This window comes from Chelonoidis abingdonii, chromosome 3, assembly GCF_003597395.2.
Source record: "Chelonoidis abingdonii isolate Lonesome George chromosome 3, CheloAbing_2.0, whole genome shotgun sequence".
Taxonomy (NCBI): domain Eukaryota; kingdom Metazoa; phylum Chordata; order Testudines; family Testudinidae; genus Chelonoidis; species Chelonoidis abingdonii.
The window spans coordinates 67,027,264-67,041,880 of record NC_133771.1 but is presented as its reverse complement, the minus strand read 5'-3'; the positions used below and the strand labels follow the sequence as shown (position 1 = coordinate 67,041,880).

Below are 14,617 nucleotides of genomic sequence, written 5' to 3'. Positions count from 1 at the left end.
CAGCTGTGTGCTGGGAGAAACATATGGCAACTCCTTGCAAAAATTCCACCACCCAGTGGCGGGAGGGTTGGAGTCCCTTGTGTATAATGAATCTCAGCCCTGCTTTTTATGCATTTCTGTATCATACTAACTGATGAAGACTTACTCTTGGAGATCATAAAATGGAAAAAGTAAATAAGAGGTTCCCCTATCATTCTCTCCTCCTGTCTCTGAGCACAGGCATCTATCGGATCATGAGTTTCACTAAGTAAAGGGGAGCAATTTTGAGAACCTCTTGTTAAAATGTTGGCTGCAATATAATTGCTTCTCCACTACTGCTTTTAGAATTTCCCAGCAGCAGCAGTATAAAAATACCTTGATTCTACTGCTGCTTGGGAAAGCTCTGATCAACAGCAGAGGCACTAGAACTATCTGTATTCAGACTCAGGAAGAAATCACTACATTAATTTACATTTTGGAAAATCTTCTCCACAATCATAAAGACTAGAAGCAATTTAAAAAAATCCCAGTCTAGCAAATGGAGTTGCAGTATTAGAAGTAGTGAAAGACATCAGTGCAAGCTGAGACTTATGGCACACCTGACTGATCAAAACTGTCAAGGAATGCCTCAGCCCATTGCTGCATTCTGTCAGGGAGACTGATATTCTTCCAACCTCCCCGAAAGACATATTAGTCTAGATGTTCTTAAAAATAAATCTCTCAGTGCCAGCCCTCAGTTTACTACTGTCTAGTCTCATGTATATCACTCCTGGGCAAGATTATCAAGAAGAGGTAGCAAACCAAATCTAGCAGCCTCTGCCCTCCATTAGCATCCTTCTGTGTCTGGTATCAGGCCAAGTCATGGTACAGAAATATCATTGATTGGGAAACCCCTTAGTTGGGATGGACAGAGGTGAAGTATTGATTTTGATTTTTTTTCAGCTGCTTTGACACAATTGATCACAAGATACTGCTTCTTTTCCTATATGTCCTGACAGAAAGTTATGGAATGACAGTAAACCAGCTAGTCTAATTTCTTTTTAACACATATGGGGCCTGTATAGTTCAGTGCTGTCACTGCTAATATTTGATATCCATGTGCAACTATTAGGAGCAATTGCAAAATTATGTCTGAGATATTACAGAAAGGTTGCTGAGACTTATCCATCACTCTGACCGCTACCTCAGCCACATGAGCAGTAATGATTCTGCCACATATGACCCCAAGAAGATTTGCAGTGGCTATAGTGATCTGGGACCAAGGGTGAAGGGGTTGGGGCACAGTTTGTGTTCTCGTCCATCCTCCTGGTTGAGAGTAAGGACACAGGCAGGGACAGGTACATCCTAGAGTTCAGAAGATATGCTGGGCAGAGATGGCTTCTAGCTCTTCCCCCTCTCAGTCAGCATCTTCGTACACTAACTCGCCAACCTAGTGAGAAGGGCTTTAAACTAGGTTCAAAGGGGGAAGGTGACAAAAGCCCCCAAGTAAGTAAAAAAAAAAGGGTGAGGGATGGGCTAGACATTGGGATGGGTTATAAAAAAGTACAACAGAGTCATAGGAGCAACAAGAAGGAAATCAGTGGGGGAAATCTGCTCAACATTTTGGTTTTCTATACATAAATGCAAGGAATATAGGGACTAACAGGAAGAACTGGAAGTATTAGTACATACGCTAAATTATGATTTAATTGGCATCACAGAGACTTGGTGGGATAAATCTCATGACTGGAATATTGGTATAGAGGGTTATAACTTTTTCAGGAAGGACAGGCTAGGAAAAATGGAGGAGGAGCTGTTATACATTAAGAACAGGGCTGGCTTTAGGCCGATTCAACCAATTCCTCTGAATTGGGTCCCGCGCCTAAGAGGGCTCCGCAGCTTTCCACCCTGTTCCCAGCCCCAGCTCATTTCCCTCTCCTCCCCTGAACGCTCCACCCCCTTTTCCTCCCCCTCCTCTGCTTCCCACGAATCAGATATTCACGGGAAGCCTGGAAGCAAGCAGGGGCAGGTAAGATGGGGAGGGAGGGCACAAGGAGGGTTCCAGGGAGGTGTGGCGCAGCCCAGTCTGGCCCCGGCTGAGCGGCTCCCTCCGGCCTGGCCCCCTGGCCCTGGCCGAATGCCCCCAGCCCCAGCTTGGTCCTGGCCCCGGCCGAGCGGCGCTGGCTCGGGCCCCAGTCCCGGCTCCAGCCCAGCCTGGCTCAGGTCCCGTGGCACCGGTCCTGGCCGAGCAGCTGCAGGCAGTGCGGTAAGGGGATAGGGAGCAGGGATGGGGTGTTGGAAGAAGGCAGGGGAGTTAGGGCGGTTGTGTGTGGATGGATAGGGGTCAGAGCGATCAGAGGGCAGGGAACAGGGAGATCGAATGGGGGCAAGGGTCCCCGGGGGGCAGTCAGGAAGGAGCAGGGGTTGGATGGGGCAGTGGGGGGCAGTCAGGGGAAGGGGTCCCAGGGGCAATTGGGGACAGAGAGAAGGGGTGGTTAGATGGGGCCGGGGTCCCAGGGGGGCACCACGAATGAGACGAGGGTTTGGATGGGGCGTCAGCGAGCAGTCAGGGTACAGGGAATGGCGGTGGAGGGGGCAGAGACCCCTGTCGGGGGGGCATCAAGAACTTTAGGTAGGGTTAACATGCATCCGCATACATTACACGATGTACATAATATATAATTTTGTATTATTTATATAGTTATGGAAAGTAAATAATACATGGAAGAAATGAAAGGGGTTTTTTTATATGATTTTTTTTTTTTAGGCTTCTGTGCTGGGGCCCTGCTGAGAAAGTTCTATTTGGGCCCCGCACTTCCTAAAGCTGGCCCTAATTAAGAATATATACAGTCGGGTCTCGATTTGCATGGTGGTTACATTCTTGAAAAAACACTGTGCAAATAGAAACTGCGTAAAAAGATGCCCAGGGTCTATGGGAAATAAGGGTTTAGGTTCCAGGCTCACAAGATGACCTCCCTAATTTATCCAATACAAGTTTTATTAAAAAATTTAATGAAATTTAAACTTGATACTAACCTTTACTAATGCTGAGGATGAACTGGACATGATAATGTTGATGCGGTTGAAGTCAGAATTCAGAGGGTTCATTTGGGGTGTTGGGGGAGGCCGGGGAGCATGGAGGCAGGAGGGATGGGGCAGAAGGAATTGGGGCTGCCTCCTCTCATCTCTTTCAGCCGACCTTGCAGGGGGTGATGGACAATCTGGCATGGGGCGCCCCAGCCCCAGGGAGCAGGTCAGGGCACAAGGGCTTGCCCTGCTCCGCCTGCCTGGCATTCCTACCAGGAAGTGGGGTCAGGATACAGGGGCTTGCCCCGCTCTGCCCGCCCAGAGCTCCGGAACAGGGTCGGAGCACTGGGGCTCACTCTGCTTCTTGCACCCTGACCCCACTCCCCAGCTGGAGAGGCAGGCGGGTGGAGTGGGGCAAGCCCCTGTCCCCACTCACCAGCTGGAGTGCCGGGCAGGCAGGTGGGCAGATTGGGATGAGCCCCTGACCTCACTCCTCAGCTGGAGCGCCAGGCGGAGCGGGACAAGCCCCTGTGCCCCAACCCCGCTCTGCGGGTGTGCATGTGGCGGTAGGGGGGTCTGTCCTGAGTGTCCTTTGTCCCCCACAAGGCCAGCTGGAGATAGCCTGATCACTCCTGCTTCCCCTCCCCTCCCCTCCCCTCCCCTGCCCCCATCATTGCCCACCCACCTAAAGTCGGGGCCCACCCAAGTGTCCCATCCTGGCTACACCACTGGTCTGCACATCTTGGCGACCGTGCTGTACCATGTAAAAGTGAATCCATACTGTGTAGAAAAATAGAGGGTCACAATGTAATGACTGTGCATAACTGAAACTATGCAAAAAATACCATGTAAACCGAGGCCTGACTTTATACTTGTTCTGAGGTGCAGCAGGAGGTGGGAGACAGACCAGGTCAGAGTCTCTGGGTAAAGATAAAAGGGGTAAAAAATAGTGGTGATATCATGATGGGGTCTACTACAGAACCCAAAATCAGGAAGAGCAGGCAGATCAAAACACATAACAGAAATACCCAAAACATAAGATCTGGGAGAAATGCAGGACTTTAACTACCCAGACATCTTTTGGAAAAGTTATACAGCAAAACAAAAAATTTCCAGTAAGTTCTTGGAATGTACTGGGGACAACTATTTGTTTCAGAAAGTGGAGGAAGTAACCCAGGAAACATACATTTTAGACATGATTCTGACAAACGGAGAAATTGGTAGTAAATCTGAAAATAGGAGGCAATTTGAGTGAAAATGATCATAAAACAACAGATTTAATGATTTTAAGGAAAGGACCAGAATAAAGACAATGGACTTCAAAAAAACAGACATTAAGAAACTCAGAGAAATGGTAGGCAAGTTTTGATGGGAAGAAGATTTAAAGGAAATAGGAGTTCAGGACAGCTGGTGGTTTCTCAGGGAGACAGTATTAATTCACACTTGTGCATTTATCTTGATGCAAAAGGAAGATAGGAAGAATATAAAGAATCCAATAGGGCTCCATTGGGAGCTCTTTAATGACCTGAAAATCATACAGCAATGCTACAAAAAGTGGAAACATGGACAAATTGCTAAAGAGAAGTACAAAAGAGTATCAGAAGTGCATAAGGACAGAATCAGAAAGGCTAAGACACAAAATGAGTTACACCTAGCCAGGAACATAAAAGGAAATAAGAAGAGGTTCTTGAAATACATTATAGAAATAAAGAGAAAGATGAAGAAAAGTGTAGATCCTCTTCTCAGTGGCAAAGGAGAGCTAATAATTAATGACATTAAGAAAGCTGAGATGTTTAATGCCTATTTTTCTTCCATCTTCACTAAAAAGTTTAATGGTGACCAATTATCAAAATAATTAATATTAACAAGAAGGGAGAATGAATTAGGAAAGAACAGGTTAAAGAATATGTAGATAAGTTAGATATATTCAAGTCAGCAAGTCCTGATGAAATTCATCCTAGGGTATTTAAAAAACTAGCTGAAGCAATCATGGAACTGTTAGCAATGATCTTTGACAACTCCTGGAGGATGGGTGAGGTCCCAGAGGGCTGAAGAAGGGCAAACATAATACCTGTCTTTAAAAAGGGGAACAAAGAGAACCCCAGGAATTATAGACCTGTCAGTCTAACTTTGGTACCTGGAAAGATACTAGAACAATGTCTTAAACAATCAATTTGTAGATACCTAGAGGATAACAGGGTTATAAGGAATAGCCAGCATGGCTTTGTCAAGAACAAATCATGCCAAACCAACCTAATTTCCTTCTTTGACAGGGTAACTGGCCTAATGGATGGGGGTAAGCAGTAGACATGATATATCTTGATTTTAATATGACTTTTGATGCAGTCCTACATGACATTCTCCTAAGGAAACTAGGGAAATGGATCTAGATGAAATTACTACAAGATGGGTGCACAACTGATTGAAAAAGCAGCAGAGAATCCTGTGGCACCTTATAGACTAACAGATGTTTTGGATCATGAGCTTTCGTGGGTGAATACCCACTTCATCAGAAACGTCTGTTAGTCTATAAGGTGCCACATGATTCTCTGCTGCTTTTACAGATTCAGACTAACACGGCTACCCCTCTGATAACTGGTTGAAAGACGACACTCAGTCAGTATTTAACAATAGTTCGCTGTCAAACTTGAAGGTCGGATCTAGTGGAGTCCCACAGGGGTCAATCCTGGTCCAGTACTGTTCAGTATTTTCATTAAAGACTTGGATAATGGAATGGAGATTGTCCTTATAAAATTTGTGGATGACACCAAGCCGGGAGGGGCTGCAAGCATATTTTTTGCAGAGTAGGATTAGAATTCAAAATGACCTTGACTAATTGGACTATTAGTTTGAATTCAGCAAGATGCAATTCAATCAAGAACAGTTAGGAAGCAAAAAAATCAAATGCACGACTACAAAATGGGGAATAATTGGCTAAGTGGTAGTACTGCTGAAAAGGATCTGGAGGTTATAGTGAATTGCAAATTGAGTCAACAATGTGATGCAGTTGCGAGGTTAATATCATTCTGGGGTATATTAACAGAAGTGTTGTATGTAAGACACAGGAGGTAATTTTCCCATTTTACTCAGCATTGAGGAGGCCTCAGCTGGATTGTTGTGTTCAGATCCAGGTGCCACAATTTAGGAGATGGTTCTCAACCTATTTACCATTGTGGGCTACATATGGAGCTCTCGAGATGTTACATGGGCTACATCCACACGTTATAAATATACAACCTGTGTGGCCCTGTGGATGTCAAATGGGCCACAACTGTGTGTTGATTGGGCTGCAGGCTGAGAACCACTGGTCTAGGTTTACTTGGTCCTGCCTCTGCATGGGGGCTGGACTTTGACTTCTTGAGACCCCTTCCTGCCCTATGTTTCTTTCATTCTATGACACCGGTTGTGACGTTAGCAGTGTGTTAGTGACATGCTCCTTTGTCTTTTCATCCAGTCCAGACAGCACAGTCTACAGTTATTGCCATATGTTAAGGAAATAACAAGTGAGCTGTTCTCACGTAGGTTAAGATGTATCCAGGAAAGAATGAAGTGGTACTAGATGGAAGAGGAAAACATTTCGAGGAATTGGAAAATGCCACCATTTCCTTTTGAGCTGTGGACTTGTATACCCTACTGCTGGCAAGAAAAATGCAGCCTTGGGTAATGCTAGAACACTTGTTAATCCTAGATACTCAAAAGAGCAACAATAATCAGAAGTGCCACCTTCTATCACTGACTATCCCATTCCTCCTTGGCAGTGATCCAGCTATTGTAGTCCATGTTTGAATCAGCTCCAGTCAGAACTACTGGAATTGTTTCAACAAGAAGTTCAACTGTGTCTTAGGATGTAACTGTGTGATAAGATGACTTGATGTCCGTGAACTAGGGTGACCAGATGTCCCAATTTTATAGGGACATTCCCGATTTTGGAGGCTTTTTCTTATATAGGCACCTATTACCCCCCACACCCGTCCCTATTGTTCATGCTTGCTGTCTGGTCACCCTATGGTGAACTGAGGATGCATCCCAGATTCAGGGATTTCTTCTTGTCATTTCAGTTTTCTTCACTGATATGAGTAATCCTATTGTAATCAAAATTTGAAGTCAGCAGGCCAAATTCTATTCTCATTTATAATGTTGCAAATCTGGAGCAACTCCTTTGAAACCAATGAAGTTACACTATCACACATATAACAGCAACATTATTTTCCTTGCTTTGTATCTTTTGCCCAGTATGGTAACATGATTATATCACTTCCTGAATCCCTGCTGCAGGGATCAAGCCCTTAGGGAAAACTCTGGAAAGACGCAGTATACAAAACTATTAGAAAAAAAGAGTCAAGTGTTGTTCATGGCATTTAAATTTTTATTTCTTAATCATTATTATTTTGTATCCTCCATTTTAAAAGATCAAAGCATAGAAAGACATACTTTATAGCAGTAGTCTTGTGGGCCCCATTAAGCAGAATTCTATTCCATTCAGACTCTTATACCTGCCTCATCTCTATAGTATCGGTGCACCACTCAGAAGTGCATTAAGCAGTGTGACACTCTCCTTTCTCTCCAGAAAGTTATGTGCGGTTCATTCTTTTCTTTTCTTTTCTTTTCTTTTTAAATTCTTTTATGTCTTCTGTGCTGGAGGTGGGAGTGAAGACAAGGTCAAAGAAGTACCCTTTGCAGTTGGCACAGAATATGGTGATGTTTGAGGTCGTCCCTAGAACCTGTGAAAGTTGTTGCACTGCATTTGGAGTGGCCCCAGAAAAAGCTCCTACTCTCACACAAACAAGCTTTACCCTTGCAATGGACAGCTTCATTGTACTTGAGGAGCCAAGTTGTCAACTATGGTCCTCATCCCAGAGCTTCAGAGATCTTTCACTTGTACTGGGTCCAGACCATTGAATGGCTTGAAGATAAAGGACTGAGACCTCAAATTTGATTTGATAGATGGGAAGCCTGTTGGAGAGTGAAGGACAGGTTTGATGTACTTGTTGCAGCTCGTGTTGCTAAGGAATGCATTGCTACTTTCTGTGTTAGCTAATTCATGCTAATACTATCCCAATTAAGCAGTACTCATCGCCATTCCCTGTTGCTAGACTACACAGGTGCCCAGAGAGACAGCCCAATGTTGGATAGCCTGATTAAGAAGATTGTGCTGTATTGCTTTTGGGTAATGAGACACATTTTTTTAAGCTCTGTGGTAAGCGTCTTTAAGAAATTACTTTCCCATAAAAAGAGATGTAACATGAATACTGAGATCTGTTGTAAATAATCAACCACATCTGAAAACATTTATAAATAAACACTTCACGCTAACATTCATTGGGAATCTAGTTATCTGTGAAGCAAAGACTTTATAATAAGAGGGGTGGGGAGTAATTAATATCTTTTTGGTAAAGCAGAAGAATTTTGTTTTGGATGATATCTGGAAATTCGCATGAGGCCAGGGGTCGGCAATCTTTCAGAAGTGGTGTGCTGAGTCTACGTTTATTCACTCTAATTTAAGATTTCACGTGCCAGTAATACATTTTAATGTTTTTAGAAGGTTTCTTTCTATAAGTCTATAATATATAACTAAACTATTTTGTATGTAAAGTAAATCAGGTTTTTAAAATGTTTAAGAAGCTTCATTTAAAATTAAATTAAAATGCAGAGCCCCCCAGACTGGCGGCCAGGACCTGGGCAGTATGAGTGCCACTGAAAATCAGCTTGTATGCCGCCTTCAGCACGCGTACCATGGGTTGCCTACCCCTGCACTAGGCTAACCTCAATATATTGAAGTAATTTGGAAAATTGCCTTTGCTACTTTAAATGTAAGCCTTTTTTCCCAGCGAGTGTACTAGATGATCTCCACAGTAACAGTATTTTCTACTTTTAATTTCTACTATTCTAATTGATTTCTAAGTTGTATGTGGAGTATTTCAGGGGGTTGGAGTTTTTTACCTCCTTTTGAATATTTACAGTATATGGTGCTTCTAGCTAAGAAAGCTAGTGATTTTATTTTTAACTTATGGAAGAATTTTCCTAATAAGGAAATAGCTGGCAGGCATGGCTGAATTTTAACAATGTATAAGGATAGAAGCAAGGATTTTGTGTCCAGCTGCAAAGCACACTCATGTCCTTTTTGCTTAACTCAAGACGTGTGCTGTTTCTAGTTCAGAACCGTTTTGTTGAGCACATTTTACTATATCTACCTGCTTTGGGGGTTGGTTTCTAGACTTGACTCATGTCAGCTGTCCAGGTTTATTGTCAGTGGTAAGTTCTCCTGTCATAAAATTTAGTCCAAACTAGAGACTTGTGTTTATACCCCTCTATTATCTACTTCCAATCTGGGGTCATCTTCATGGAATTTTGTGGCAGAAGAAATAGCAGCAGAGGGATCCATACGCTAGTCAAATTAGGGAAATATAAATAATGAACAGTGTTGAGGTACTCTTTCTGTGCTAGCATCATCGACCTGATCCTGCAAGGAGCAGAGTGCTTCCCGGGGATGCTGCTTCCACTGGTTGCTTAGTACCTCCTAGGAGGCACTCATCTCACACAACGGGGCCTTTTCCAGAGCTGGTGGTGTGAAAGCAAGCAATACTTTCTCCTAGATGGCAGTTGAGACAGCTAGTCTATGCAAAATAAAAACAGGCTCTGTAAAATCAATAACTGTATTAGAAAACAATAAAATACTCCATTTTTAGCAAAGAGGAGTTTTTCTTTCATCCACAAGGACAATTACAGAAGAAGAAAAACACTTTTTAATACTCCCTTGAGTGAGAGAGCAGAAGAAGAACAAAGAAGCAGAGAGTCTAATAAAACAATAGTAACTGCCCAAATATAAACTGGTCAAATGTCACATCAGGGAAAGTTTAGCGCAGGGGTAGGCAACCTATGGCACACGTGCCAAAGGCAGCACGTGAGCTGATTTTCAGTGGCACTCATATTGCCCGGGTCCTGGCCACCAGTCCAGGGGGCTCTGTGTTTTAATTTAATTTTAAATGAAGCTTCTTAAACATTTTTAAAACCTCATTTACTTTACATACAACAACAGTTTTGTTATATATTATAGACTTATATAAAGAGACCTTCTAAAAACATTAAAATGTATTACTGGCATGCGAAACCTTAAATCAGAGTGAATAAATGACGGCTCGGCACTCCACTTCTGAAAGGTTGCCGACCTCTGGTTTAGAGAAACAACTTTCAGCAATGTAAAGCATGCTCTCATGGATCAGCTAGTCTGAGAGCATGCAAAAGGAGACATTATTGCTGATTTAGTACTAAGGAATCCATAGGAGTTTATTTAAGAAGTAACTATAATTGAGCCACTATATAATTAAATCCATAGAGTCATACATTCCAAGTCCAGAAGGGACCATTCTGATCATCCTATCTGACCTCTTGTATAACACAGGCCATAGAACTTCCCTAACATCCTTGCAGAAAGAAACATCTCCAAAAATGAGCACACTGACCTATTTTAGAAAAGGTGGATTTAAAATAAAGTAAAAAATCACTGAAGTCAAAACTGAGAGAGTTAAAATCCTTGAATGCAGTATGGCAGCTACTTCAGCATAGTGTATGTAATAGAGTCAAAGGAATCCTCCATACTTCCAAACAAAAAAGGAAGAAGGGAGGCAAGGGGGGAGGAAACACTGTGATCAAATGCGAAGGTTCAAGAGGCCATTCAAGCCAAACAGGTATTTCTCATTTAAAAACCCCCATCCCTGAGACGTCAATAGAAAGGAGCATAAACTGGAAGGTAAAACATAAGATAGAAATTAGGAAAACTAAGAGGGAATGTGAAGAGAAAATAGATAAGAAATGTTTTAAGTACATAAGACGCAGTAAGTCTGTCACAGAATCAGTGAGTCAGCTAGGACCAATGCTAAAGAGCGATTAAGGAAAGTAAGGATATTGCAGATTGAATGAATGAATGAGTGAGTTCTTTGTCTTGGTCTATGCCACAGAGAATGGTGGGATGATACCTTTCTTTTCAGGTACTCGTAGAGATTCAGCTGTTGAAGGAGGAGGGACAAACTAGTGAATTTAACAGCAACAAGTCACCAGGTTTGGTTGATATGTTTCCAGGAGAGCTGAAGAAATGCAAGAATGAAGTGGCTGACCTGCTAATAAAAATATGTATTTAAATCTGTAACTGCAGTTTGCTCTCAAGCGTCGTACTGGCCACTTTCAGAGGCAGATTATTGGACTGAATGGACTATTAATCTGATCTGAGAATTCTTACATGGAAGAAAAGGAGGTCTAGCTTAACATGCGTTTGCAAACTGGTTGTGCTGACATTGAGTTGATTTTGCTGAAACGGTCTGTTATTCCTCAGCATAAATTGGCAAAAATAAGTACCAAAAAAAAGTTATGTTGCCTGCTGTTTCTGTGCTTGAGTGTGATTAGCTCTGACAATTTCAGTGCATTTTATATTCAAACCAAAAAGCCTTGTAAAGTAAACTAGGGTTGATTTTCGTTGGTGTAGATTTGTTCCGTTTCTATACCATAAAAATCAATTGGCCTCAGAGTCTCTACCTTTCTACCTTTTCATCAGTCATAAGTGACAGTTTTGCTACTGGATAAAAATAAAAAGGACTCATAATAATACACTAGCTGTTCTTTTTGCAATATTGTATGTTAAAAAGTACTGTATGAGAGGAAATTGACAGTGACAGTTGAGATCTGATTCAGAATATTGTTAAAACTTAGAATTACAAATGTAAAAATGAATTGTTCTGATGGGTGCTAAATTGTCTTGTCTCATTATGTATCTTTTTTGTAAAGTTGGTGATAATAGCAAAATACCTCTCACATTTACCAACCTTGTAAAGAAAATACATTGGCCAGTGACTCCTAAAGGACAGTGTACATGAAATAGAACTATTAGGGTATAGAAAACAGTACAGTCTTTTTTTAGCATTTGTTTGAACCATGTGTGCACTATGTATTTTCCGTGAATTACCTTTACATGAATTAATTAACAGGATTTCTTGTTACTTTCCAGCCTTGCTGATGCATGGGAAAGTGATATTGGAGTTCATCCTCTAACATTTCCATCAAAAACCTGTTTGGAATTGTTGTTGATACTGAGTTTGAGTAATGCTTGTCTACCACCTTCACTACGGTGCATGAACTCCTTCCAGGTAATGAACTGTTTTTCATCCAATATAGATGTGTTATCTGTAGGAAAGAGCAGGACCCCCTGGGGATGCATAAAACCCTCCAAATTAAAGTTGGGCTACATAGCTAGTTATAATACTAAATACAGCAAGGAAGAATTTATTTTTTTAGTATGCACTTTTCCCCAGAATTTTAATATTTAGACCAAGGTGAGAAGGTATAAAAGATTTTTAAACTGTCCAAGCTAAAGAACATGTTTGAATAAATGCCACCAATGACTTTTTAAAAAGGGGAAGCGTGGATAGGTAGAACAATTGAAGCACAGCTTCATTAAAACACAGCAATATGTCAAAGCCCTTATAAAAAAGAAAATTAAAGTAATGGTAATAACAAAGAATCAGATTATGAACCGTTACTTCCGTGGGTGATCACTCCCTTGAGTGATGGAACTCTTGCAATTCAATGTGTGTGCATGGCAGTGAAATGGTCACAATCTGTCCTATTGTAGATTACTGTTCAACAGCACCATGCCCTCTCCATGAAAGAAATAGGGCTTTTAACATTTCTACTGAAGTAATTATTGAAGAGAAAATAATATAATGTAAAGTGTGAAAGGGATTTGTATAATTTTTATCTTCTTTGCGAATGAGTATGTACAGTTTACAAGTGAAATATATAGTCATTTTAACTCATAATAAAATGTGTTAATTCAGCCTCCTTTAAAATATTCTTTGTCTATCCTTGACTCAGTCCATCAATTATATGAATCAACAGTTGGTTGGTTTAGGTCAATAAATGTATCTAAATCCATGTCTGATTTGGGAGTTTACTTAAACTATAGAACTCAATTTTAGGTTTTTTATGTAAACTATTTTTTCTATTTTACTGAGATTCTCTCTTATTGTGTTACCGTTGTTAAGGTCAGAATAAGTAAATGAAAAGGAAATGCCCATAAAAAAAATATTGGCCCAGAACCTCAGCTGGTGTAAAGTGATGTATCTTTATTGACTGTAATGGAGTTACATTGATATATACCATCTGAGGATTTGGCCCACTGAGTTGTGAAATAACTAACCACGCAACAGAGAGTCCTGTGGCAACTTTAAGACTAACAGATGTTTTGGAGCATAAGCTTTCGTGGGTGAATACCCACTTCATCAGATGCATGTCTAAACATGCAGTTTTTTATTTGGCTTATCATCTACCCTCTGTGAACTTGAAAAGGAGGTCTGTAGTCTTTTGAACTGTCAAGTGAATAGCAGTTATTGCTGTTTATTTCAGAACAGTGTTTTCATACCCAAGGTCAGAACTGTTATTGAATTTTGCTTTTTTTGGATCATAAAACTGAGGAATCTTCTATGTGCTGGTGGAATGATATTGCGAAATTAATTTTTTTTATAGATTGATGCAGCCACTGATGCAGTTGAACAATCTGGGCTGCCTGTTAAATAGTGGCCATTCATGTAACTTGTTTACTGCCCATAATATGGGGTAAAATCTTCCCAGTTTTATTTGGGATTAAGAAATAGTTTGAATGAAAGTCTGTTTTTGTATGCTGATGGGATACACCTTGCACTGTTTGTGTGTGTAGTGTTTGAGATTCTGTAGTGGGAAGTTTCTTTGATTTTTATCTGGATATAGATGGGAACGGAGAAATGATTAGCAAACCCAGAGAGAAATGGATCAGTAAATCCAAGAAATATCTTACCCTTTTGTAGACAGATTAGGGCCCACACCTGAAAAAAACATGTGAGTGCCTGCTTTCATATGACTAGTCCCATTAACTTCAGTCGGACTACCCTTGTGAATGAAGTTACTCACGTTGTGAATGTTTACAGGACTTGGCCCTTAAAAAGTAGCTAGTGGTATTAATTTGCACCGTAATCCTGTGAAGATTAATGTAAAGGATCCTCGTGCCTCTGTAAAGCCCTTGATTTCAGTGCACTGATGTGGTTAATTTGGGCCCCATTGATTTCACTGGTACTCAGCACTGGCACAAGTGCATGTCTCTTTGCAGGATCAGAGCCTTGGCATATGCTTTACTTGCTTTGCCAAAGTTCACTGGGGCATTTGGAGTTAGAGAAGGTTCTTTCCTGAGGTGCCAGTTGAATTCTTTTAGTTGTAGGTGATCTGTTTGTAAACTCATTTTCCAAATATGACTGTGCACATGAGAAACGTTTTTTTCTAGCGTCCTTGTTTGTTAATTTTATGTCCTGATCCAGTGAAGCATTTAGATGTGGCTAATTTCAGGGGGGCTGTTCACATGCTTAGTTCAAAGCTTTTGCTGATGTGAGCACTGAAAGTAAATTGTTAAAGTGCTAGTAAATTGTTGAAACCTTACTTTGTGTATAAATCTAATGAAAATGCAGATGCAATCACCACCCTGTTCTAATGATAGTGTTAAGAATAGTTCTTCATGCTAAAGATACTATTTATCTATGCTCTTTGCTTGCTTTCCTGTATCAGCTGCATCCTTAAAATTGACAAAGTCTGCCTCAGATTTATTTTTCAGAAAGATTTT

General features: G+C 41.2%; 1 protein-coding gene across 1 annotated transcript in view; it reads left to right on the top strand.

Moving 5' to 3' along the window:
- UBE3D (ubiquitin protein ligase E3D) overlaps positions 1 to 14,617 on the top strand; it is a 158,313-nt gene that overhangs the window by 65,459 nt on the left and 78,237 nt on the right. The window contains exon 9 of the mRNA XM_032772349.2: positions 11,981 to 12,119. Coding sequence (XP_032628240.1) covers positions 11,981 to 12,119 — 139 coding nt within the window. The remainder of the gene's footprint in view (positions 1 to 11,980; positions 12,120 to 14,617) is intronic.